This window comes from Lactuca saligna, chromosome 3, assembly GCF_052625555.1.
Source record: "Lactuca saligna cultivar CGN05327 chromosome 3, ASM5262555v1, whole genome shotgun sequence".
NCBI classification, from domain to species: domain Eukaryota; kingdom Viridiplantae; phylum Streptophyta; class Magnoliopsida; order Asterales; family Asteraceae; genus Lactuca; species Lactuca saligna.
This window is the reverse complement of record NC_136419.1, coordinates 130,973,965-131,000,814: the sequence shown is the minus strand read 5'-3', so window position 1 is coordinate 131,000,814 and position 26,850 is coordinate 130,973,965. Positions and strand designations below refer to the sequence as shown.

Sequence of the window (26,850 nt, the reverse complement as noted above, 5' to 3'; positions counted from 1 at the left end):
AGGAAAATATAGTTGATCCTTTGACAAAGGCCTTAGTAGAGAGCAAGTTATCTTCACATCGAGGGGAGTGGGCTTAAAGCCAACACAATGAGTCACCACCTGGCGGAAACCTAACCTAGTGTGACAACCGTCATATTCTGGTCAATTCAAAGTCAATTGGGTTAACATTCGCATATGGGTTCAACATATGAATTTTTGATTTAGCAAGTTTAGAGTTCAAGAACTAAACTGTGTTCGCATCTGGAATGAAAATTTTGTGAATCGCATTTGATTAATTAGGTTAAAATGCGAAGGTGATTAATGCGAAGGGATGCGAAAGGTGTAAGAATGAAGATGCGAAGTATTTCACAGTAGAATGCGAATTGGGGAAGAATCGCATTTGATTAATTAGGTTAAAATGCGAAGGTGATTAATGCGAAGGGATGCGAAGGGTGTAAGAATGAAGATGCGAAGTATTTCACAGTAGAATGCGAATTGGGGAAAAATCGCATTTGATTAATTAGGTTAAAATGCGAAGGTGATTAATGCGAAGGGATGCGAAGGGTGTAAGAATGAAGATGCGAAGTATTTCACAGTAGAATGCGAATTGGGGAAGAAAACAGAAGATTTCAAATATTGTCCCTGGAGTTTCGCATTTTTGGAAATAAATACTCAACTTCGCAAAATGAGCATCAACAACTCCACATTCGAGTTTTTAAATTCTTGCAAACAACAATTTCATAGTCCTTGACTTCGCGTTTTTCTTCACGAATCATCCCTCAATCATCAATCCAATTGCGAATCAAAACTCATATGTTCTTGCTTTATCGATTCATCGACTACACTCATACAAATGCGAACAATACTCAATTTCAAAATCGATTGAAACTTATAGCAAAGCTAAATCCAACTTCGCATTCAAAGCAGTGTTATTGATCCGCAGTCACAAGCAACCACCCCACACCCACTCTATGACCAGCCATACCTCCCCACCTTACCTAGGTCACATCAATGTCTTTTCCACTCAATTATCCCTCTTCCCACGTTTTTGAGGGCTGATTATTCATCCTCTCTCCTCATTTCCTCTCATTTGCCCTCATTTCACTAAGTATCAAACACCACTTTCTCTCAAACTTTTCCCACTCCAAACTCGAGATTCAAGGCTGATCTCACGTGTTCTTCCACTCTTAATCTTCGAATCTTCAAGTGTTTCCTCAAGTGTTCTTGGGTTGAACACTTTCCTTCTTCAACACTTATCTACTGAAATCACTCAAGGTGAGTTCATACCCCTACATTTTCATGTTTTCTCAAGTTTTCAGGGGGGGAATACAAGTTAAAACACTAAGAACGTATCTAAATTTTTCTAACAGCCTTCATCAGAAAAGTTCAACTCCATTCACGGACTGTTTTGAGCATCTTAACTATTTTTGTTTTCAAAACTGTACAAGGTGCAAATAGATCAAGTTTTTAGCTTTAAAATGGCTACTTGCACATCTCCATACGATTTTTCTACAATTTATGGTGATTTTTACAAAACTGCCTATCATTTCAAACAACAATCCGGACCAGTCTGTGATTATGGACTTTTTCACCCAAGTTAGAGGCCATTATAAATTGTGATAAAAATTATGAGCAAACTAGACACATTTTGTGAACTCTCAGAATTTACGGATCTAGTTTTCGACTTCGTATGATTTTTCTATGATTTTTCCAAAACAGGGCAGAATTGCTAAATTTTGCCAACAGCATGTAAATATCATAACACTTTGTATTATGTTGAGCAAAGTGTATAATCATAAGTTCTAATATTTGAATGTGTTTTCTTGCTAGTTTATCATTATAGACTGAAACTAAAACATTCATATTAAATATTATTCATTCATTTTGGAACACGCACTATTAAACTATGAAAAGAGTTCGATAAATTCACTACACTAATACTTTTCCATAAAAGAGTTCATACATAGTACATACATTTTAGATAAACTATAATAGGTATAGTTTATGATACATCACTCTACGCACTCGTACAAGAAGGGTACATTCATACAAGAAATATTTATTTTCACACACATTTCACGTAAACTTGTTATCCTATATTGTGAGTTTCTCTATCTCTCTCCCCGTACGTCCGAGTGCGGGATATAATTCCTGGTAGTTATAATCAGAATCTCCTTGAGGGAGAACGTGATACTTGTATATAGATCTATATTGGGATTGACACCCCACACCTCGCTGCTAGCTACAGTGGGATCTGCAGGTCTACGGGTGACAAATGTCATTTCATTTTTCGCGACACTGAGAACGTCGTGGCAGGTTCACATAGTCATAGTATGATTATAACGGCTCACATAGGGAACAATCCATAAGTTTACGGGATTTTATTTTTAAAACCTAAATGAGTTTTATGTCGATTTAAAATCACCTTTTATCTCTATGGGTACAAATACAAAACGTCGGGTCTCTATACAAAGTTATTATGATATTAAAACTATATTTCCTCTAGAATTGTTAGATTTCAACTATAGTTGCTGAGCGTATATGTTTGAGTCATATAAGAATTTAGTCATGATTGGCCTAGAATTGGTGGTGCCCGCCTCATCTCCTGTTCCTCGTTGGGTTGTGGACCTGGGGCAGACCCACTATATTCAACGTTTTATCTAAGTTAACCCTTATATAACTTTTATACGCTGGACGATTATAGAGGAACTCTACAGATTGCTCTAAGGTTCATTAATGCATCATGCAGGATTATTTCTATTCATACTTAACTAAGAAAATATTGGATTTTCTGGAAATCAAACTAAATCGATTTTACAAGGAAAAACGGTTTCTACTTCAAACAAAACTCTTATGAACTCACCAACCTTTGTGTTGACACTCTTTAAAACTACTTGTATTCTCAGGAAATCAGTGAAACAGGAAAACTTCATCGCTTTGAGGATGGGACGCTAAACCGTCAACAATTTATTTTGTCATCATAATGTAATTGCTTTTGAAACATGTAAACATATACTTTGGTGTAACTTTTGCAATTATATTTATGGTGGTTGTTTTTACTTTGAGCACTATTATACACGTTGTTGTGATACTGTACATGAAGTCCTCCACCCCCAGACGTTTCCGCCATCCTTGGTTTGGGGGTGTGACACCTAGCAACATTGGAGATCACATGGTCTAGGTTTAATAGGACAACTAGTTGGGGAATACTCAAAGAGGTACTAACACAAAGGTATGCTCACTCCTATGATAATTATTTTGTGTTTTTTCGTTAATGATATAGGGATGAATCTTTATTCTTAATAATGTTGATAGCTTTTATAGTGGAATAGTACGGATTGTTCCAGATTAGCACTACCTATGTGAGATGGATATGAGGTCGCATCTTTGGGAGCTGATATAGCTAAGCTCTCTAAAGTCTCATGAAGAAAGGATTGTTTACGACCGAAATGAACACAATAGTAAGAAATGATCTATGCTTAGATATGATATGTGTGATACTTCTTGTGTTTTATTCTATTATAAAAAGTGGTTAGTTCAACACTCTAGTTCACTATCCACAAAATAGATCCAAGTAGTACTCACTATGAAAGGTTCAAGTTTTAAAACACCTATTTAGATGCATGTCATATCTTACTTCACTTATTTGAATATCAAAGTTCTCTTATTTTCTATCCAACTATGGAGTATTTTTGGAGTTTGAATAAAAAATGTAGGGTATTGTTGGAATTTTGTTAATGGAAAACTTTCTTTATAGAACTTGTCCCACATTGGAAGAAAGAGGAAACTTACACTCCCTTAAAAAGCCTCCTACTAGTTGTTTACTAATTAGATCAAAAGCTTAGATTAAAGGGATTGGGTTGGATTGGGTGATTAGGCTAGTCAAATTGGTCTTAAAAGACTTATATATATATAGATCCGGTAAGAAATTTTTTTTGGTAGGAAGGTAAGAAGTTTTTTTTCTACATATTTTTTTGACGAACAAAATAAATGAATCACTAGATGATTCATTTGTAAGATGCTTCACAAGAAAAAATTCCCAAAAAAACATCTTTATAATTCATTTTTAATTAAATTAAGAAAAAAATTCATTTTTATGATAATTTTAGTGAATAATAACAAAATCATTGTATAAATAAATCATCGAGATGGTTTTTTGAAAAATTTTTCTTGTGAATCATCTTACAAATGAATCATCTAATGATTCATTTTGTTTATTCGCGAAAAAAATATATAGAAAAAAAAACTTTTTACCTTCTTACCAAAAATTTCCTTCTTATTTGATCTTGACTCTATATATATATATATATATATATATATATATATATATATATATATATATATATATATATATATATATATATATATATATATATATATATATATATAATGGTCAAAAGATTGGCCTTGGGCCTTGTGGTCTCCTTGACTAATCACATTATTTTTATATATATTAATTCCAATTTTGACTTTTATTTTATATTAAAAAATCTGTTAAATTCATTTTAATTATCTTGACTATTATTTTCGGTTAACAGTTTTTTGATGGAAAAACAATTATTAACTTTTAATGTATATCTATAAATACATCACCAAAGACTAGATTTCGGGTTCAGAAAAACACACACATCCCTCATATAATTTCGTATTCCACAAACAATAGAGAGAGCATAGTAAATTTCGCCAGACTCAAGAAAAGATATTAGGTGAGATCCCTACCAGAGAAATTTATGTCTTAGGACACTGCAATTGGAGGTCTCAATCTACAATTTCGAGTTTTTATTTTCTGCTGTATACTTCAACATTCAAGTATGTATTCTTATTTATGAATCTTTGATTTATATAAATTCGATTTGTTTATATTTCTGTTTATCCATTTTGGTTTTTGCTTACTTTTGTGATGTTGTGGTTAATGACTTAAGAGGGTAATAATGTTTCCTGTTTGTCCATTTTAGGTCCCTAACGTATTTTTTGTGCGTATTACACCATTAAGGTTATTATAACTGTTTACAAATAGTCCTTTTAACAGGAAGAAGCCGGTAAAATGATTATTTATAAACGGTTATAACAACCTTAATGGTGTAATATACATAAAAAATACGTTGGGGACCTAATATGGACAAACCGGAAACGTTATTACCCTCCTAAGTCATTATCCCATGAAACTATAAACCCCTATAATAAATTTTTACTTTTTAAATAAGAAACTTATAGGTCTTGATGTTGGTAGTTTTGATGTTTTTAACATCGGCCTTCTTTATAAATGGAAGTGGTGGCTTCTTAATAACAATGGAGCTCTTCGAGTTAAAATTGTCAAATTTTATCATGGGGAAGGTGGTGGTTTTTCGGACGATTCGAGAATAGGAATTGGAGGGGGTGTTTGGCAAAAGATTGTAGGATCCATCCATGATGTATTCCTTTTAATTACATGTATAGAGTGGTGGGGGATGAGACTCAAACGAGGTTCTAGAAGGATGTTTGGTGCTTGGATATTCCTCTTAAGAAGCAGTTCGGGAGGCTCTTTGCTTTGGCCTTTAATCAAGATGCTCGAGTAGCACCAAACATCCTTCTAGAACCTCGTTTAAACATCCTTCTAGAACCTCGTTTGAATCTCATCCCCCACCACTCTATACATGTAATTAGAAGCAATACAACCATTCTCATGGAGGTGATTAATGGATCCTACAATCTTTTGCCAAACACCCCCTCCAATTCCTATTCTCGAATCGTCCGAAAAACCACCACCTTTCCCATGACAAAATTTGATAATTTTAACTCGAAAAACTCCATTATCATTAAGAAACCGCCACTTTCATTTATAAAGAAGGCCGAGGTTAAAAACATCCAAACTACCAACCCCAAGGCCTATAAGTTTCTTATTTAAAAAGTAAAAATTTATTATAGGGGTTCACAGTTTCATGAGATAATGACTTAGGAGAGTAATAACGTTTCCCGTTTGTCCATATTGGATCCCCAACGTATTTTTTTTGTGTATATTACACCATTAAGGTTGTTATAACTGTTTATAAATAATCCTTTTACCGGCTTCTTCCTTTTAAAAGGACTATTTGTAAACGGTTATAATAACCTTAATGGTCTAATACGCACAAGAAATACGTTAAGGATCTAAAATGGACAAATAGAAAATATTATTACCCTCCTAAGTCATTATCCCATGTATTTATTTATTTTTCTATTTTTAATCAAACTTGTTATCGGTCCCCAAACTAAACATGCCAAAATTAAATAAAAAATCTTATGTCCCCTCCCCACAACTTAAGGTCGGTTGAAAAACAGTGTTTGAACTCTATCAGTGGTGCCAAAATTGCCCACCCCTTCGACTCTTTTAGGGTGAAAGTGTAGATTCTTCGTAAAGAAGTTCGGTCTAATCGCATAGTGTTCTTCTTAACAGGTATGGTTTCGATTTCTTATGTACATCTTGTTAGTTAGGGTTCGTTGCTCGACTAGGAAGAAAATGGGACATGCTACATCTTGATTTTAGAGGACCTTAGTCGGGTTTTGTGAATCGTTCATTTAGTTATAAAGATTAATAATGCGTTACGATGCTTTTACGCTATGTCCATCGAGCTTGTTAATAAGTAGAACCTGTAATTTATGAATCTGTGGATACGTCTCTTGCAGTTTACACGATTATCTTCAACCCACATCCAATATGTCCTTCCAAAGACTTTGGATGCATCCATACCCGATTTTGACCTAAAGTGGATACCGGGTATGTTACATTTTGCACCAACACAACATCATTCAACTTGTGTGTTTCAAAATGGGGAGTATTTTCAAAAGTCTTTCTGTTATAAGAAATCCAATAAAAAGCTTTGTTGGCTTTATTGAAGCAAACATTTCAGTTTTAAAACATTGTTCAAAACAACGTTTGATCACAGAAGGCCAAGTTCTCCATGGCCATTTGTACAAAATTGGCATTTCATCACATAGACATGTAGCAATCAAATTACTCATCATGTATCTGGATTTTAGAAGATCATCTGAAGTTGATCAATTACTTAAAGACTATGAAGGGTTTGATATGATTGTTCACAATTGTTTGATATCTGCCAATGTTGATTGGGGGAACATAGATGAAGCCCGCAAGCTGTTTGATGAAATGCCCGAAAGAAACGAGGTTTCTTGGACTGCTTTAATTTGTGGGTATTTAAAATATGGTAGAGTGGATGAATCCATGTGGTTATTTCAAAGAAACCCTTTTCAGAATGTAATTTCTTGGACAGCTGCAATTAGTGGGGTGTTGTCAAATGGAATGCATTCAAAATCAATAGAACTCTTCTTGGAAATGTTAAGATCCGGGGTAAACCCTAATAATGTTACGTTTGTTTCTATCATAAGAGCTTCGACTGAAATGGGGAACTTTTCATTAGGAATGACCCTTTTGAGTTTAGCTATTAAACTTGGATATGAAGGTGATGTGTCAGTTTGTAATTCTTTAATAACATTCAGTTTAAGATTAGGCAAAATGGAAATGGCTTGTGGAGTCTTTGAAAGAATGGGGAAAAGAGATGTGATTTCTTGGACAGCAATCTTAGATATGTATGTTGAAATGGGAGATTTGGAAGAAGCTCGGAAAGTGTTTGATGAAATGCCTGAAAGAAATGAAGTTTCTTGGAGTGTTATGATCTCAAGATACACCCAAAAAGGTTACGCAAAAGAAGCAATCAGACTTTTTCGTCAAATGATTGAAAATGATATTGCCCCAAATTCCTCTTGTCTTTCTAGTGCTATTAATGCTTTAGCTAACCTTAAGGCATTACATTCAGGCAAAAACATTCATGCCTATGTCATGAAACTAGGAATGTCAAACGATGTTTTTGTTAGTAGTTCACTAGTTGACTTATATGGTTCATGTGGAAACACTGAAGATGGGCGTCTAGTGTTTGACAATATCAAGAACAAGAATGTTGTTTGTTGGAACGGTATGATTAGTGCCTATAGCTCAAATGGAAATCTAGAAGAAGCTAAAAAGTTATTTGATCAAATACCCATGAAAAATATCGCGTCATGGAATTCAATAGTGTCGGGATTCTTAGGAAACGAAGAATATGGTAAAGTTTTAGAAGTTTTCAATGATATGCTACTTTTAGGTCAAACACCCGATGTCTCCACCATTTCTAGTGTCTTATGTGCTTGTGCAAACTTAACCTCATTACACAAAGGAAAAAATCTCCATGGAAAGACCTTGAAACTCGGGTTTCAACATGATGTATTCGTGAACACTGCTCTTGTTGACATGTATGCAAAATCGGGAGATATCGAAAACTCTAAGAGAGTTTTCAACAAAATGCATGAAAAGAATGAAGTTTCTTGGACTGCTATGATTCAAGGGTTAGCAGAGAACGGTTTTGGAGAAGAGAGTCTTGAAGTGTTTGAAGAAATGGAGAAGACGAGTTCCATTAAGCCAAATGAGCTTGTTTTGTTATCAATCTTGTTTGCTTGTTCTCATTGTGGACTTGTGAACAAAGGTCTTTACTACTTCAACTCAATGGAGAAATTATACATGATCAAACCTAATGAGAGGCATTACACGTGTGTGGTGGATATGTTATCTAGATCAGGGAGGGTGAAAGAAGCGGAGGATTTGATCATGTCAATGCCATGTGAAGCAGAGGTAAGTGCATGGGGTGCTTTGTTGAGTGGGTGTAAAACATATGGTGAAGATGAGATAGCAGAGAGAGTGGGATTAAAGATTCAAGAAATGGTGGAAAAGAAGTCATGTGGGTATGTGTTGTTATCGAATGTTTATGCTTCAAGTGGGAGATGGAGTGAAGTTATGAAAACTAGGAATTTGATGAAGGAGAGAGGGTTGAAGAAGAGTGGAGGGTGTAGTTGGATTGAAGTGAGGAATGAATTGCATTTGTTTTATTCACAAGATGGAACTCACATGGATTTGAATGATATCTATGTAATCTTGGAATTATTGAAGTTTGATATGTTGATTCTTGAACATTGATTAAAATGTTGAATGATTTTCCAAGCTTTTAGTAAATAGTTCTTTCATATTGTGGGAGTCCTTTTTACAAGAAACAAAGGACATTTGATTTGATAGAATGAAACTAGTTTATGTTGATTTGAATTTCAAATTGCTCTTGAATCAATTGTGTTATATAATATAATTATATAATTTTATGAAAAAAGATCATCCATTATTCACACTTAGCTTTTATTAAAAAGTCTTCTTTAAAAATGTTTCAGATAATTGAAATGGTAGTTGAGTTGAATTGCACTACACCATCCAATTTAAACATCAAAAGGTATTTCATTTCTCTATTACTTCACATTAACTTCAAATTCATCACTTTGAATCATGTTCTCAAGCCCAATTTTTGTTTGCTGTGATTAACGTTATTGACTAAATTTGTTGAATAGCATGAAATTGAAATGTATGTTTTACAATTGATGATCAGTTTGTGCTTGAATTATGGGACTCAAAAAATCCCTACATCAACTAAATTTGGAAAGAAAGGAAACCCTAGATTGAGTTTACAAACAAGGTCTTGTTTGGGAAATGGAAATGGTGGTGTTAGAAGTGATGGGATTGGAAAGAGAGATGGGGTGATTATTGTTGATCATGGGTCACGTAGAAAGGAGTCCAATCTTATGCTAAGTAAGTGATGTGTTCTCTTTCTCATCAAGTAAATGATGTTTTAAAAATATCTGAAAAAAATCATGAGAAACTTGAGGAAGTGTAAGGAACCTATAAATTGATGTATTTGTGGTGATTTGATGGGTTGCAGATGAATTTGTGGCAATGTTTATAGCAAAAACCGGGTACCCAATTGTTGAGCCTGCTCATATGGTACTTTTTTTTTTGTAGGGTATAAATGTTTTTAATTGAAACCAATGAAAATTTTACTAAAAGTTTTATTTGGATATATAAAAATAGGAGCTAGCAAAACCATCAATACAAGATGCTTTTCATGCTTGTGTTGAAAAAGGTGCAAATCGTGTGATTGTAAGCCCTTTCTTCCTCTTCCCAGGGCGACACTGGCATCAGGTATACCAAATTTAACATCCTACTTTTATATTTTTTTTATTCTTGACAAAATAATTTATTGATATAAATAAATAATTTTTATTTTTTTGAGGATATTCCTTCCTTAACTGCTGAAGCTGCAAAAGACTATCCAGATGTCTCATATTTGATAACTGCACCTCTTGGACTACATTCACTTCTTCTGGTACCAAATTACCGATGTCTTCATTTTTTTTTTTTTAATTTTACTATTACTAAATAAACTGTCTGAATCTGAGTGAAATGACCATTTTACCCTTCTTATATTTCGTTTTTGTTGTAAACAGGATGTAGTGGATGACAGAATTAAACATTGCTTAAGCCATATTGCTGGTGATGCAGAGGAGTGTGCAGTTTGTGTGGGAACAGGAAAATGTCGTCTTCATTGATTTAATATATTTACAATTTAGCTCTACCTTATATTTTTTCAATGTTGTGATGAAAGAAAATCTATAAACAAAGTTTTAATTTTCAGGTAGAATAATTTTTTATTATTTGTATAATCACTCCAAGTCAGAGTAAATAGAAACGTTCATTATGAGTTCATTTTATCTCATATAATATGTCATCATACACCTTTATGGCAGATTCCAAACAAACTTTTATTTATGTGTCTTTTTATATTAGTTGTTACATTAGATTTTGTATAAATTTTGATGATATTGTAACAAAACTGAAACTTGTGTTTCGAATATGTTGCCATGTCAGCAGCAATTTTCGCCATATCATTACTTCAACACATAACATGTTAGAAATTAACTAATTTCTCAACAATGGAACAAAATAAAAAGTTGTTGAGGTGCGTAGCTGGAATTTTTTTTGAATATTTACCGACATTGTCCCCTTTAAAAAACCCAAAATTTGTTAAATATTGGTTATAATTCAACTTCATGTGCTTGTGTTTTGTTTCATTTTGGAACAGCATAGGTGGCAAAGGAGATTTAACTCTTGATTCTTGAAGCAAAGTGTTGTATAACTATACTTTTGTTTACTTGTATACATTTTAAAAAGTTTCTTTATATATACGTAATTATTTATTTACATTTTAACAATAGTAGCCTAAGCTTTTCATCTAAAATGCCGATATTTTCTTCACCCACTCCCACAATCCCGAAAATTTCTCCATCTCCAATTTTAAGCTTGCACTTTCTCGAGCATGTGCCTGTGCTTCTGTTTCTTGTTCCACATCGTATCTTACTATAAAAAAATTGCATCACACTTATAAGAAATATCATCAAAAATATTATAAAATAATACTCTTACCATTTTCGGAAAAAAAATAATTACCATTTTTTGGTTGGGATTGAGATTGTTGCTGTTTTTGGAAGGTCTTGGCTGCCATGAAGACATTTTGAGGTCTTTCCCATCCTTGTCCAAATACACCGTGGCCTTGTTTAGGTCGTGGGATGTTAAAGTATTCAAGTATTGCTAACTCTTCTCTTTCCACCCAATGGATGCAATTCATTGGGCATGAGTCCACTGCTACCTGTTTTTATAACTAAGTGACTAAGTCTTTCCCTTTTAGCATCCTAGATATTTTGCAAGAAATAGCAACATACATCCTTTGGTTTGTTCATTGTAATATCCTACTTTCATTTCTTCCTATTACAATACTTGATTTTTCAAAAAAAATAATACTCTAAAAAAGGAAATATATTTGGAAGTACAATGTTGTAGTTGGTAGAGTTTCAAAGTACAATTGCTTAAGAAGAATAAGGATTAAAAGTACAATAATGAAAGTGGAATTTCGAAAGATAGATCATTATAGTATGATATCTATCGTAGTTTAAATGAAAGTGTGTTGCTATTTCTTGCATTTAGCCATGTTATATTTACAAGTAGTTTTTTGGTTACCTCAATGCTAGTATCATCATCTCCAAATTGAACATTCACTCGAGCACATCCAATAATCTCATCCATTATGAATGTATTATGGGCGTTGTGCACACACTCTCTACACCCTGTTAGAATTCAACATTTCAACTGTCATAACTGTAATTATAGGCCCCACCCTATTTAGGGTTAAATGCAAGAAACGACAATGTACTTTAATTTCTTCATATTACAAATTCTATTCTCAATACTTACCTACCTATAACAATGTCATCCAGATACAAAGCAATTTTCACTGCTATGATTGGGTGGATTTTCCAAAGTACAATGTTATAATAAGAAAAAAAATGAAAGTGTACTGCTATAATTTAGCAGATTTTTCAAAGTACAATGTGTTAATAAGAACGATAATTGAATTAAGTTGTTGTCATAGAATTAAATGAAAGTAGGATGTGATAAAAAACAAACAAATGGAAGTTTGTTTGTATTTTCTTGCATTTAGCCTTACCTTTTACCATGTGTTTTAACTTAATGAGGTTCGGTTGTAATTTAAGATCTTTGTTGCAATTCTAGTTTAGGATATAATTTCATAGAGGAAAATTTGACCTATGCAAGCTTTCTCATCGACAAAGAGCGCTTGAGGGCGAAACGGTCCATTCCATGAGCTATAACCCATGTCTAATGAATCTCCAACAAACCCGACCCTTACATGGCCAATTGAAGCATCATAATCTTTTCTTAAATCGTCTTTCATTAGCACATTATACGCTTCATTCAATAGAAGCGTATGTTCATGACCCTGAAAACATGACATGAAATTATGAATAATCTTATTCGAAGGAGAGTCGTACTTTGATCAATAGATATCTACCAAACTTGACCACTTCATAAAGTTTTATTATGTATCTGTCAAAGGAATTAGAATATGAAGGAATTGAATTATGTCATGCGTTTAATTAGATGTAAATGAAATGGAATTCGTGAGCCGAGAGGAGATTATATGTGAAATGCTTGGGTTAAGAGGGCATTAGTGTAATTTTCACAAAGGAAAATGTTGGGAGTTGAATTATGTTGGTTTTCAATCGGTCAAAGGATTTTGTGAATTCCAACGATAACACAATTCAATTCCATACTCATTTACTAGATGTGACAATTTCGAGCCATTTAGTATGCTTTAAAAAAAAATTGAAAATTTTTAAATCGGTTAAACATGTCATCAATGAAAGTGTATTAAGTGATTACAACAATTGATTTAGTTCAAAAAGTATATTACTTTTCCAACAATATTGGTTCTTTTTAGTCACATTTATTACATTACTAATTTTGATAAATATGTATTAGGTGTGAGACATACGGGTTCATTTAGAAAAAATGTTAAATTGTAAATAATAAGTATTTTTTTAAAGTAAAATTTTGTAATAAAGAAGGAAGAAAATTATTTATTGCAATTTACTATCACATTCATTACATTTAATACATATGTATAACTATTATATGAATTTTTAATTTTAAAAATTGAAAAAAAAAAAAAAAAAAAAAAAAAACAGAAATTGACATGTTAATATTATTTATTTCAAAATTAACTTAAAATGACTAGCGTTAAAACTCATGAAATATTGACATGAGGCGAAATTGATCATAATTTATTATAATAGATGTGAAAGAGAGAAAGATATTGGGACCTGTTGGCCTGCAATATCAGGATGATATTTCTTTTGTAATTTTCTGTAAGATTCTTTTATTTCTTTAAAATTGGAGTCTACAGATACGCCAAGCAACTCGTAATAATTCCCACCATTTCTTCGTGTTTCAGCAGGGTTTCGCATACAACATCTGCTAATCAATATAAATAGTTTTATTTTATTTTACATTTTTTTTACAAAATCAATCTTTAAATAACAACCAAGTGTCTCATAATCCTGTAAATAAAGTATTCTAGGGGATTGAAATAGACTAGACAAGATTTACATGTCGTGTTTAGAAAACATAGCCGGTAGCTATCAGCAGAAAGTTGTAGCTTTTATTTGTTAAAAATGTTCAACAAAAGTGACCGCTAGCTTTTAGATATGTAAAATTATATAAAAACTGAAAAACTAGAAGTTTGAAGTAGTTTTTTAGATTATGAGTTTTTATTTAAATTAAAAGCAAAACAAAACTTTTTGTTTAATTCGATTTTACTATAGAAAACGTCCATAATATTATTTTCCACGATCAAACCAAATAAATATTATATTTACGTCTTTTTATTTTACATAGGCGAGATCTTAGGATAAAATATAACATTTTGTTGTCCCTACTAACATAGTATTTAGTACAAAGTGCTTTTTGATATCACAAAGGTATAATAAATACATAAAATCCGGATAAATAAGGGATGAACATATGTATAATATATTATCCAATATAATATTAATGAATACTACTTTGAAGGTACCTTGAGACAGAGAATTTTGGACGATTGAATCTATGGCGGTGATGAGTGGTTATGACCGGATTCAACACCTCCGACAGCCGGAATATTGGGAAAGCCGACATGTCTTTTCTTTTTTATATTAAAATGAAATGTAAGGTTTTTGTGGGCAGAGATATATATATATATATATATATATATATATATATATATATATATATATATATATATATATATATATATATTATGAAGGGATAATGATAATTTCAAGTCTAGTGAATGAGAATATTCAAACATGAAGATATTTTTGTTATTTTAGATATTTTCATAGTGCACTTTTCGTTGACGTGGCCTTCATTATCATCATCGTCGGTACAAAACACAAATACACTCATAAGACGCAACCTTTATGGATTTAGATTTGAATTTTCTAAAAAAACATTAAATAAAGAGTAAATTATGGTCCCTATGGTTTAAGATAATTTGCGTGTTTGATCCCTAACTTATTCTTTTAACTCGGAAGGTCCTTATGTTTGTTTTTGTTACACACTTGATTCCTGTCTTACCTAAAGATACTATTTTTCCCTTGATATTTTAATTTATTTAAGTAAACACACCCCAACCCCACCCCACTCACCTTACCTTACCTACCCCACCATTTTTTCTTATTTAAATAATAGTCGTTTTAGGTAAGACAGGGACCAAGTGCGTAACAAAAACAAACTGTAGGGACCAAGCACGTAACAAAAACAAACCGTAAGGATCTTCCGAGTTAAAAAAATAAGTTAGGGACCAAACGTGAAAATTACCCCAAATCATAGGGACCATTCGTGTAATTTACTCTAAATACAATTCATGTTGGATTAGTCTCTATTGAATTATTATGTGTTAGTTGATAGCCACAGCCAAACGAATTGTTGCTGTGGTGTAGTGGTTATCACGTCAGTCTTACACACCGAAGGTCTCCAGTTCGATCCTGGGCAGCAACAATTCATTTTTAGCCTATTTTTTCACTCAAAATATGTTTCCTTATGTAAGGTTAAAAGGTTATTTTTTTTTACAATACCATATATAAGTAATAACCATATCAAGTTATTTTAACGTAACATAATCAATTTTACAAAGCACCTCCTACATGAAAAGGATTTAAACGTATTAGTTTGTTAAGAAGAAAAAAAGTCAACAATTAAATCATTATTGAGAAAATCCTAAAAAGAGATCAACAATTTGAATAGGTTAAATTTATTGGGACAACTTACAAAAGGTATCAAGAACAATTGATCATAGGATCCTATAAAGCTCTACCTCAAATTATAACAATTTTTCAAAATAAAAATAAGAGATCAACAATTCGGTCTCTTGCATTTAACTCCATATACTATTCTACAAAACCCGTTATAGATAATATAATATTAATTATCTATAAAAAAAATCAAGCAATCTTCATGTCATCACTCTAATCATCCTGCACAATTGACATTACAGGAATACCCTTGCTGTTAAAGCTTGTACATTGTACTCGTACCTCACTGCCTACTTCAAAATTCTGCTTCCCACCACCCTGTAACATCAACCATCAAGGTTAAAACCGTAATTACACTCTCCACAAACATGTATAATTTTATCGAATCCAATAAACAACAAGACATTTCACAATTGCACAGTCAAATTAACCGGGAAACTGAAAGCCTCTGTGTGTAAAAATAAAAAAACTACCCGATTCTAGATTTTCAAAGCAAAAACTATGGGTCCCACCACATCACTTAAAAGAGCTCAAAAGAAAAGCTTGCTAATTAGCAAGCTTCTCCAAAAAGCTACTCCAATAGTTTTTTTTTTCAAGAGCTTTTTGATTTGAAAGAGAACTTGTATTATAAGAGAGCTCCTATATGAATTATGGGTCCCACCACATCACTTAAAAGAGCTCAAGAGAAAAGTTTGCTAATTAGCAAGTGTCTGGAAAAAGCTCCTCTAATAGCTTTTTGATTTTTTAAGAGCTTTTTGATTCGAAACAGAACTTGTATTATAAGAGCTTGCTAATTAGCAAGTGTCTCGAAAAAGCTCCTCCAACAGCTTTTTTTATTTTTCAAAAGCTTTTTGATTCGAAACAGAACTTGTATTATAAGAACTCCTATTGGTGGATTGCTCTTATAGGAATATAACTAAATGAAAGTAGGATGTTATTTCTTGCAACTAATAGATGATGATGACAAATACCTCAAACCGATACATCCCATTAATTCCACCACCCAAATCCAATACTAATCCACGTGCACGTACTTGAACAATCTTTGCAGTTACTTTCGTTCCAAGTTTCAGCTTTTTTGCATCAATTGAAGTCTCCTCTACTTTTGATTCTCTATCTTTAAAAAAATCAGAAATATCCACTACATTTGCAAATGTATGTTTATGTTTATCATGATCTTCCTCTTCTTCTTCTTCTTCTGAGCTTGTATAATTAGAACCACTATTTGTTCTTTTTTCCGTGAGTAGAAACGGTTTCACCCCTTTAGTTTTCTTAGACAATAACAACCCCGAATCACAATCTAATTCATCCTCATTACTTGAAGACTTTAAACTCTTGGGTTTTTGAGAAGAAGATTTTTGCTTTGAAACACGTGGCAATTTGTTGTTATGTTTGACACTCGAAATCAAAGTAGACAGTTTCTCCTCCTCGTCACACTCCACAGCGCTTCGGATCACAATCGGTGACGTGGCGGAATACGATGTGGAATTCTGGGGTTCTTGCTGACGTGGCAGATCCTCCTCGACAGGTGTCGAAGATGTTTTAATTGGATCGGGTTTTTTGGTCTTTTGAGGTAAAGTGGCTTTTAGAGAGAGTTTTATGTTGCCACGGAGATCCTGCCCGATACACATTAAAGAAAGTTGCTGCCCGACTGAAATCACATCTGAAATTTTGGATATCTGAAATAATATATTTTTTAATTTATATTTTTAATAATATTACTATTACTAAAGTCTAAAAATATAAAAATAAAGAGAGAAGAAAAAGATAACCGGTTCATGGGATAATTCAGAAACATGTAAGAGGCCATGTTGTCCACCATTGAACTCTACAAAAGCTCCATACTCTTTTATTGAAGTTATAATCCCTTTGTAAACACCTCCTACTTCAATTGCTCTCCCAATTATTAAATCAACCTGTCAAAGATTATATTACACATTTATGGGTTGTCTTTGTCCCTAAATAAATGCAAATATTACTTAATTACCCTTTGAAAGATTATGTTATACCTTTTCTTGCACTTTTTCCATTACGGATTGATTCTTTGCGACTATTGTTAGGGCTCCATCACTCACAGACATCCGAGCACCTGAAAGAAATATATACATATAAATTTTTAATACAATATAGAGTAAATTACTGAAATCATCCCTGTGGTTTGGTCAAAATTGCAAGTTTGGTCCCTAACTTTTTTTTGTACTCGGATCGTCCGTGTGGTTTGATTTTGTTGCGTTTTTCGTCCCTTACATACATAAAGTTAGGGACTAAACGTGCAATTTTGACCAAACCATAGGGATGAAAAATGCAACAAAATCAAACTATAGGGACGATCCGAGTGCAAAAAAATGTTAGGCACCAAACGTGCAATTTTGACCAAACCATAGGGACGAAAAATGCAACAAAATCAAACCATAGGGACGATCCGAGTGCAAAAAAGAAGTTAGGGACCAAACGTGCAATGTTGACCAAACCATAGGCACGATTTCAGTAATTTACTCTACAATATATTATAGCCAAAATACAAAAGTCTAGGGACCAAGCCTGCAAACATGGCAATATACAAGAGTTGAAGGGGTGGAAATTGTCGTTCAAATTTGAGGGGGTAAAAGTGATATTTTACAAAGTAAAGGGTGGAAAGTGCCATTCTATAAAGAGGGTGGAAAGTGTCATTCTACAAAATAAAGAAGAAGAAACTGCCAATGTATGAAACTCTAGTGAACAAATCTACCAACATAAGAAACTTTTGTGGCCAAAATATTAAATAAGAAAATAGATTTGTGGCCAAAGTGTGAAAGAAGAAACTTTTGTGGCCAAATTATGAAAATCCAAAAGTATACTTACTATTCATAAGAGGGTTGCATTTTATTATATATAAATATCTTCCATTAAAAAAAACATTTGTTGAATCTAATGCAAACCTGTTTCTTCTTCGATTTTCATCTTCAAGGCGCCAAGTGGTCCAATCAATCGGCGTAAATCATCATTGCTATATTTTAAGGTAACTTCAAGAAAAAATATTATTAGTTAATAGTTCAAAATGGAAATTATTATAATAATAGTTGATAACAAGAGTGAGCAATAATAATACCTAATCTTGGAGAATTTTTTCCATCTTGAACACGTGCTGCATTTATTTCTTGCTCCATATGGTCAAGGATTTGGAGTCTCCCTTTATATGCGGGTCCCAGTGACTCACAAATAATATCAAGAGGAATTCCAGCGGGTTTTATGTCCAATTGGATTCCTGTAATTCCATTTCTGGTCCCTGCAATTTTAAAATCCATGTCCCCAAGATGATCTTCCAGACCCTAAAGATGAACCAAATATTTTTGTTATTTAGAGATTTGGATTCGTTTTGTTCTCAATATCAAGATGAGATAAATTACAAATTTGGTCCCTGTGGTTTACTGTTCATTGGGTTTAGTACAAGGGCAAAATGGTCATTTAAAAAAAAATTAACAGCTGAGTAGTTATATTTAATGAACAAGATGAAACCATGTGAAAAAATTTGAAAAAATGGAACTTGGGACTAAACCTGTCGTTTTAAGTATAACACAGGGATCAAATTTGTAAGTTAGTTCGATAAAAATGTGAAAAGCTAACGACCAAGGGACCAAAACTGAAACAAAATGAGACCACAGGGACAGAATTTTAACAAAAACGAAATTTGGACTAAACCTGTCATTTTGAGTATACTATAAGGACCGGATTTTGTAATTGAAGCAAAGGGAAACTCCGTAAAAACCACTGTAGTTTGGATTTTTTTTGGGTTTAACCATTGAAATAATTTTTTTTTCCTATTTTAACTATTGAGAGTTTGCTTTTATTTTCAGAAAAACCACTACATAAAACTTTGAATTCTATAAAAACCATGAGAGTTTGAAAACTGTTTGGTTTAACCACTTGAAGAAAATTTTCTTTTCAATTTAACCATCAAAAGTTCAATTAAAAAAAAAACAAAATTCACCTAAAAAGTATTATTCTATTTGTTATTTGCAACTGACTGATGGAAAAAACATAGTTATATAAAAATTGTAGTTTGGACTTTTTTTTTGGTTTAACCACTGAAACTTTATAAGGATGAAAATAGCATAAAGATTCCTTTTCGGGGTCTAAACCAAACAAAAAGTAAGGACAGGGACCAAATACGTAATATTTAAAAAAAAAAAAGATCACTGACCAAAATATCAGTTAGTATACGATACTCATTAACAGTGCCTGTTGATGGATCAACTTCAGTAACAAGGCCTACTGAAAGCCCTGCAACATGTTCCTGTAAAGGGATGCCAGCATCCATTAAAGCCATACTACCTGCATCATCAATAAAGTGAAAAATGACATTTTTACCCTCAGGTGGAAAGTGAAAATTACATATATATACCTCCACAGACAGTTGCCATTGATGTTGAACCATCAGAGCTCATGACTTCAGAATTGATACGAACAGTATATGGAAAGTCACGTTCAGGAGGCAATACAGCAACAAGAGCCTTTTCAGCTAGAGTGCCTACAAAAACATTCCAAAGTATATAACTCTATTCAGTTCTTTAACATAATTAATTGTTTTGTTAGGAGAGATTTTTAAAGTTGTTGAAAATATTATATGACTCATGAAAGATACATTAAAAAAACATCTATTTCAAATAAAATACAAGAAAAAAATGACATACATGTACAATGCTATAATTGGGTTGTTTTTTCAAAGTACAATGTCCTCAATAAGAAAAGACCTTATATTTTGTGTTTTTTTCCGGACTAAACCTTCACTTTATTTTTTTCATGATAATTTTTTTTTTCATTTTTTCCGATTGGCCCGTTGTCATTTTTCGACAAAAAAAAGTTGTAAAATGTGAGGATTTCTTCAGGAAACACTAAAAAAGTTGAGGGTTTATTTGTAAACATTTAGAAGGTTGAGGGTTTTTTTTCGGGAAAAAAGACAAAGTTGAGGGTTTTTCGTAAAAATGAAAAAGCATCAGGTCATTTTCATGAAAAAAATAAAGATGAGGTTTAATCCAGAAAAAACACAAAATATAAAGTCTTTTATTAGATTAACCCTAAGAAAAATAATCGAAAGTACAACGATATAATTAAGTGGATTTTTCAACGTACAACGTCTAAATTAGGGAAAACGACATAAAAGCCCTTCAGGTTGGCAAAAATGTGCGGATTTTACCCTTTTGCGTACTTTAGGTTTCATTAAAGCCTTTTCAATTTTACCCTTTTGCATAATTCTGGTTCATTAAAAGCCCTTATGTTTGGCAGAAATGTTCGGTTTTACCAGGTAAAGCTGCAAAAAGGGTAAATTTTGAAAGAAAAAAAAAGTTGCAAACTTCCAGCTTTAATGAACCTAAATTACGCAAAAGGGTAAATCCGCACATTTTTGCCAAACTTAAGGGCTTTGATGTCATTTTCACTATAACCTACTCTAAATAAGAATTTTAGTTTTGGAAAATGACATGTTGTAATGAAAAGAAAATGAAAGTAGGATGCTATATATTATAATACAAAAAAAAAAAAAGTATGTTGCTATTTCTTAACAATAATAACTCACCATGTCCAACTTCACGACGATTTAATCCAGTTCGTTTCCCAACTTCATTAATACAAAAAGGTGGAAAACTGTAATGAAGCATAAACCGCTTAGTTGGGGGGCCCACAATTGAATCCAAACGTTGTGCATCCCCAGGAGCACCAAGGGTAACTGTACATAAAACCTAAACAAAAAAAAATAATAAATCATATTTTATTTTTCCATAAATGAAATTATAATTGTAAATTTATTTAATCTACCCCACCTGTGTATCTCCACGTGAAAATAAGGCTGACCCATGCAATCCAGGTAAACTACCAGCTTCACAATACAAAGGTCTGACCTCATCCAGACGCCTTCCATCCAGCCTAAACCCTTCTGTAATAATCCTTTTGCGAATAATCTGATAAATTTATTGGGTTAAATGCATATATGTCAAAATAGCAATGTACTTTCATTGATTTCTTTCTTATTAGTTGTTGTAACAAAAGACGAGTGAGTTACAGAAATAGTCCCTGTGGTATGCAAAATCGCAAGTTTAGTCCATTTGTTGAGGGTTATATTTTGCAGCGGATTTAGTGTCTTCTAATACCGTTAGAAATAGATATCAAATTGTTGTGAAATGACCTTTATACCCCTATCTTATCCGTTTGTCATTTTTTTACTATATATTATTAGTATTATTCTTACTATTAATGTTGTTAAAAAAGTAAATAATAAAATTTCAAAGGATGTGGGTATTTAAGGTGGGGGTGGGTTGGGACTTGGGGTGCAATTTTTGAATAAAAAGAAAGGAGAAAAAAGGGGTAAAATGGTCATTTTACACATATTCAACGTCCGACTTAGTTGTCCTAATAAAAAACAAGTAAATTACAGAAATGGTCCATGTGGTTTGCACAAAATCGCAAGTTTAGTCCAATCTGAAGTATGGATTTTGTTGCAGATTTAGTCTCTCCTAAATGGATGTTAAATTGTTGTGAAATGACTTTTATACCCCTATTTTATCCTTCTGTTATTTTCGTATTATTAGTATTATTAGCATTATTCTTACTATTATTGTTGTTATTCAAAAAGTAAATTATAATTTCACATGTGGGTGTTTAAGGTGGGGGTGGATGGGGGGCGCATTTTTCAAATAAAAAGAAAATGAGAAACAGGGGTAAAAGGGTCATTTTACACATATTCAACGTTGCACTTAGTTGTCCTAATAAAAGATGAGTATATTACAGAAATGGTCCCCGTGGTTTGCACAAAATTGCAAGTTTAGTCCAATTTCTGAAGTTTGCATTTTATTGTGGATTTAGTCTCTCCTAAACACATGTTAAATCGTTGTGAAATGACTTTTATACCCCTATTTTATCCTTCTGTCATTTTTTTATTATGTATTATTAGTATTATTCTTATTGTTATTGTTATTAAAAAAAAGGATATTATAAAATTTCAAACGATGTGCGTGGGTGGGTGGGTTGGGTTGGGGGCACATTTTTTGAATAATAAGAAAAGGAGAAAACAGGGGTAAAATTGTCATTTTACATTTACACATATCAAACATTCTACTTTTGACAGATCCGCAACAGAATGGAAACTTAAGGACAACATCAAGACAATTTCAAGAATTGGACTGAACTTGAAATTTTACGCATACTACAGGGACCACTTCTGTAACTCATAAAAAGATTGTTTAGAAGAAAGCATTAATAAGTAGGATTTGATAGGCATATAAAAAGGCACCTGCTTTCGCACTGTATCAACTGTTTTTGATAAAACTTTTAAGCTTTCTTCATCACCTTCTTCCTCTAAAATACCTTTCACATTTTGTGCAATTTTATCTAAGGCTTCTCCACGTTCAAACTACAAGCAATCAAAAGAAAAAAAATAAAATTAAAATAATAGATGCTTACACAAAATATAACATACTATATTACCATATAAACTCAATGTACCTTTCCATAAGAAGGATCTGTAAAAACAGCTTCAATGGGCGTTTCAGTCAAATCACGGATTTTATTCATTGTTCTTTCTGACACCAATGATAATTTATATTCTTTTTTCTGTTTTCCTGCTTTTTCAGCAAGTCTTAACTGAGGTTCAATGAATTTAACTGCCTGTATGTATAATCAAAAGCTACCTCATTTAGACTCTTGAAAAGTAGTTTCTTGATTTTTATGAAAATATTAAAACCAAGCTTTTTATGAATTATGACTTATAACTTACCTCAGGATGTGCAAACCTAAATGCAGCTTCAAGGTCTTTTTCGGAAATTTCACTTGCTTGTACATCTAACATCAAAGTCTTGTCTTTTGTGCAGGCATATACAAGGTTGAGATCACTTAGATTAAGCTGCATCAAATCCGTTGTAGAAAACAATGAGATATAGGGTATTCAGTATTGCAAGTTTTAAAAAAATCAAACCATTTATAGCAATGTACTTTGAAAATGCAAATTTTTTCTTATTGAAACATTGTGTTTTAAAAAATTTACCTAATTAAAGCAGTGAAATTTGGTATATATTTGGATGATATCGCTATAATTGTGTAGATTTTTCAAAATACAATGTATAGGAAGAAATGTAAGTAGGATGCTATAATAAACAACTAAACAGAAATATGTTGTTTTAATAACTATATTTATAGTCCAATGACTAAATAAGAAAAACATTTATTGCAATTTGATGTATACAAGATGGAAATAGTAGTTTCTAACAGTGAGGTGGAGAAGATTGCTACCTCATCCATGGTAGGATTTACAATAAGATGCCCATCAATCCTTCCTACACGAATCATTCCAATGGGGCCTCCCCATGGTATGTCTGATAACATAAGAGCAGCAGAAGTGGCATTAGCTGCCATTACATCTGGATCTTGCTTCCCATCTGAAGAAAGCACACTAGCCATCACCTATAAACAACGTGAATAAGAGAGTATGACAATTGGTAAACAGACACAAATGGTGAAAGAAATGAAAAGGGAACAGATGACATACCTGAACCTCATGGTAAAATCCAGCTGGAAAGAGTGGCCGAATAGGGCGATCAATTAGCCGACCACATAGAAGTTCTCGCTCTTTTGGAGCACCTTCTCTTCGCATATATGTGCCTGGAATCACTCCTTGAGCAAACTGTTTCTCTTGATAATCGACCTAAATCAGAAATTAAAATGAAAGCCTCAGTTAAAAAGTTATGCAATTCAAACAATGAATGGAATCGAAACGGAAGGAGATATACGTACAGTGAGAGGCAAAAAATCGCGGACACCATCGCCTTTAGATGAGCAAACTGTGGAGAGCACTTTAGTATCGTCGATGCCTAATACAACTGCACCATTGGCGAACCTCGCGATCTTCCCTGTTTCAAACGTGAGTAGGCGTGATCCAATTTCGAATTCTTCTTTGAATACTTCAAGGAATTTGGTTCTGGAGACGGGAATTTCTGTATCTGCCGGCGAAGGGGAAGTGGAAGTTGACGTCGTGAAGCTCAAGCGGCTGGTGGTGATTGGACGACGGAAATATGAACTTCGGCATCGGATATTGTAGAGTAGAGAAGAGACGAGGTGGTTTTTTCTGGTTATCGCCACCGAAGCCATGGCGAATGTAAAGGTGAACCTTGGAGAGGTTTAGTGATAGAGGGTTTAGGGTTTAAGATTTTTAGCGCCAGGGGAGGCCGATGCTTGACCGGAAACAAAGTGGGCACATGGACATGGCTTCTGTTGCTCGGATTTCTTTGTAAACCCTTGTAAAATAGGTTCTGATTTTTACAGTAAAAATATAGAATTAATTTTTACTATTTTAGTATATTTAATTTTTATTAAATAATTATGTAAATTTTGAAATCTGAATAGCTACTACTATTTTAGTATATTTAACTTTTATGAAATAATTATGTAATTTTGAAAACCGAATTACTACCTTAACTATGGATGCAACTGAATCGAGTTATTAACAAGTTATTGAGGTTCGGATCGTTAAATTTTGAAACAAACTGTGTCTTAACGCGCTCAAATTCAAGCCTCGAATAAAACTAATTTAATAAACGAGTTTTATCTCAAGCCTGCATTGTTTAAGATCGCGGACTTAAATGAGCTTTTGTATAATATATTTTTATCTTATATATTATTATATATTAATAAAATATGAAAAATAACGAGATGATCTTGATTTTAATGAGCATCGCTGACGAACAAGCATTAACGAGTCGATCCCGAGGTTCATATATGCTTCACAAGCCGAGTTTGTTCTCGAGCTTTGGCTTCTATAACTTTAAATGAGTATGGATCGATTGATGTCAAGGGTCGTTTGCATATTTATACATAACCAAATGCATATTATCTTTAAAATTTTAAGGTCACAGAAACAATAAAAGATAGTTCATTCCAAAATTATTTTTATAAATATTTTTTTAGAAAATGACACTCTAAAACATTAAGCTTAAGGTATTTGTCCGATTTGGTCATTAAAGTTATTATTATTATTATTATTATTATTATTATTGCATAATATACCATTAAAACTCCTATTTTACCCCTCAATTAGACCATTTATCCCGATTTTAAAAGGTTAATCGGTTGCTTTAAGTGCATGTCAATTAACATTTAGTTTTGGGGAGAATCTTCTTTAAGTGCATGTCAATTAACATTTAGTTTTGGGGAGAATCTTTAATTGATATTTGATACTTAAACCCACTCTATTCATCTGTCGAGCTTCATTTTTCATTTATTAGTAGAAAACGACCGTGAGGTTGGGTTTTTAACCATTTTTGTGATTGAGCTAAAGAATGTAAAAAGTTGTACTGCTGTGAACCAAATAAATCCTTGATGGATGGGATTAATCTTATTCCAAATGATGTGGAATATGTTGCTTTTATTTTTTATGTTTATGGAATAGATGATATAAATTTTGTTTATGTGCATCGTACTTGGGTTAGAATAGATGGGTGGTTTGATGATGACGGTAGTCTAGAGGATGAACATGAGTTTTGTATTGATAAGGAAAATGAAGATTGTTAGGAGTCAAGATTTTCAAACCTATCTAGGATTTCGAATCTTAAAAGGGTCTCAGGATCCCGAAAAAATACATCAGGATCCTAGTCGTCACCGGTATTCTTCTTTCCTAATGAAATTAACGGATATATATTTTTACTTATTCTTCACATATGTAAAATTAGTCAACAAAATATGCATCAATTGTAACGTCCGGGTTTCAGGGCTAAGCATTTTAGATGATGTAATAGTCTAGGTCAACTATTGTAACTCTTTTTGATGTAATAAAGATGAAATATTTGAATACTATGTGAATTATGTGTATTTGTGTGCTTATAACTTAATTATAAATGTATAATTAATAAAAAAATATAAATAAGCATCAAAATTATAATGTGAGATAAGCCTGATATCCTTACATAAAGTTGTAGTGGTCGAAACAATGATTCTGGTGATATAAAGAACGCCGAAATCCGAATTATAACGAAGAAGTTATGATCTATCGATGTTTAGCGATGGAACCTGCGCGACATCGGGAAGCATAAATAGTAAATTTACGATAGAGCGACTTTTAGCCTAGTGATCTAAACAAAAGTTGTAGAATATGTTAAACCGAGAGTATCCAAAAAAAGAACGCCCAAATCTGACTTCGTATGAGGAAGTTATGATTTTTCGAAGTTTCGACTTAGCGATGTACAGCCCGAAGTTCGAATATTAGATCGAGCGGGTTTTAGCTGACACAACCTAAACGAGATTCGAAGATCTCGTTAATAGTAGCGTGACGATAAAAAGATAGACGAAAACGGACGTCGGATGAAGAAGTTATGAGATTTTAAAGGA

At 32.8% G+C, this 26,850-nt stretch overlaps 4 protein-coding genes and 1 non-coding gene across 7 annotated transcripts; 3 read left to right on the top strand and 2 right to left on the bottom strand.

Moving 5' to 3' along the window:
• The first annotated feature begins 6,245 nt into the window (after window positions 1-6,245).
• On the top strand, window positions 6,246-10,582 carry SIRB (sirohydrochlorin ferrochelatase B). 2 transcript variants are annotated; one of them, XM_078985875.1, is made up of 8 exons: window positions 6,246-6,391; window positions 6,622-6,712; window positions 9,202-9,260; window positions 9,414-9,613; window positions 9,744-9,805; window positions 9,893-10,003; window positions 10,095-10,187; window positions 10,309-10,582. In XM_078985875.1, the coding sequence occupies exons 3-8, from the start codon at window positions 9,211-9,213 to the stop codon at window positions 10,408-10,410; spliced, it is 618 nt and encodes a 205-aa protein (XP_078842001.1). In that variant the 5' UTR covers window positions 6,246-6,391; window positions 6,622-6,712; window positions 9,202-9,210; the 3' UTR covers window positions 10,411-10,582. The 2 variants fall into 2 exon arrangements, with proteins under 2 accessions (XP_078842001.1, XP_078842000.1); XM_078985874.1 differs by lacking the exon at window positions 6,622-6,712.
• On the top strand, window positions 6,719-9,172 carry LOC145037250 (pentatricopeptide repeat-containing protein At2g22070-like). Its single transcript, XM_078985873.1, has one exon. It carries the CDS (start codon window positions 6,764-6,766, stop codon window positions 8,957-8,959), a length of 2,196 nt encoding a protein of 731 aa, XP_078841999.1. The 5' UTR covers window positions 6,719-6,763; the 3' UTR covers window positions 8,960-9,172.
• A 386-nt stretch (window positions 10,583-10,968) lies between the features above and the next one.
• LOC145037249 (chaperone protein dnaJ C76, chloroplastic-like) lies at window positions 10,969-14,434 on the bottom strand. Of its 2 annotated transcripts, none has more exons than XM_078985870.1 (6): window positions 14,289-14,434; window positions 13,537-13,690; window positions 12,461-12,653; window positions 11,876-11,982; window positions 11,309-11,507; window positions 10,969-11,218 (listed from the first exon to the last, which is right to left on the bottom strand). In XM_078985870.1, exons 1-6 carry the CDS (start codon window positions 14,387-14,389, stop codon window positions 11,094-11,096), a joined length of 879 nt encoding a protein of 292 aa, XP_078841996.1. In that variant the 5' UTR covers window positions 14,390-14,434; the 3' UTR covers window positions 10,969-11,093. The 2 variants fall into 2 exon arrangements, with proteins under 2 accessions (XP_078841996.1, XP_078841997.1); XM_078985871.1 differs by having other exon boundaries at window positions 10,972-11,218; window positions 13,537-13,687.
• Window positions 14,435-15,180: 746 nt separating this feature from the next.
• TRNAV-UAC (transfer RNA valine (anticodon UAC)) lies at window positions 15,181-15,253 on the top strand. The gene has a single exon. It is a non-coding gene; the product is annotated as a tRNA-Val (tRNA).
• Window positions 15,254-15,479: 226 nt separating this feature from the next.
• On the bottom strand, window positions 15,480-24,747 carry LOC145037248 (polyribonucleotide nucleotidyltransferase). Its single transcript, XM_078985869.1, has 16 exons — window positions 24,265-24,747; window positions 24,020-24,175; window positions 23,764-23,934; window positions 23,252-23,377; window positions 22,981-23,142; window positions 22,769-22,888; window positions 21,303-21,440; window positions 21,059-21,221; window positions 19,889-20,014; window positions 19,688-19,818; window positions 18,596-18,815; window positions 18,426-18,509; window positions 17,517-17,596; window positions 17,280-17,423; window positions 16,479-17,186; window positions 15,480-15,825 (listed from the first exon to the last, which is right to left on the bottom strand). Exons 1-16 carry the CDS (start codon window positions 24,616-24,618, stop codon window positions 15,721-15,723), a joined length of 2,988 nt encoding a protein of 995 aa, XP_078841995.1. The 5' UTR covers window positions 24,619-24,747; the 3' UTR covers window positions 15,480-15,720.
• Window positions 24,748-26,850: the final 2,103 nt, after the last annotated feature.

Coding starts and splice junctions, on each gene's coding strand:
- LOC145037250 (XM_078985873.1), top strand. CDS start 6,764: ATGGGGAGTATTTTCAAAAGTCTTTCTGTTATAAGAAATCCAATAAAA.
- SIRB (XM_078985874.1), top strand. CDS start 9,211: ATGGTAGTTGAGTTGAATTGCACTACACCATCCAATTTAAACATCAAA. Junction 9,614..9,743: donor GGAGTCCAATCTTATGCTAA/GTAAGTGATGTG, acceptor GATGGGTTGCAG/ATGAATTTGTGGCAATGTTT. Junction 10,004..10,094: donor CAGGGCGACACTGGCATCAG/GTATACCAAATT, acceptor TATTTTTTTGAG/GATATTCCTTCCTTAACTGC.
- LOC145037249 (XM_078985870.1), bottom strand. CDS start 14,389: ATGTCGGCTTTCCCAATATTCCGGCTGTCGGAGGTGTTGAATCCGGTC. Junction 13,691..14,288: donor CCAAAATTCTCTGTCTCAAG/GTACCTTCAAAG, acceptor TATATTGATTAG/CAGATGTTGTATGCGAAACC. Junction 11,219..11,308: donor TCAATCCCAACCAAAAAATG/GTAATTATTTTT, acceptor ATTTTTTTATAG/TAAGATACGATGTGGAACAA.
- LOC145037248 (XM_078985869.1), bottom strand. CDS start 24,618: ATGGCTTCGGTGGCGATAACCAGAAAAAACCACCTCGTCTCTTCTCTA. Junction 23,143..23,251: donor TTAGGTTTGCACATCCTGAG/GTAAGTTATAAG, acceptor TTATACATACAG/GCAGTTAAATTCATTGAACC. Junction 19,819..19,888: donor AATGGCAACTGTCTGTGGAG/GTATATATATGT, acceptor TTGATGATGCAG/GTAGTATGGCTTTAATGGAT.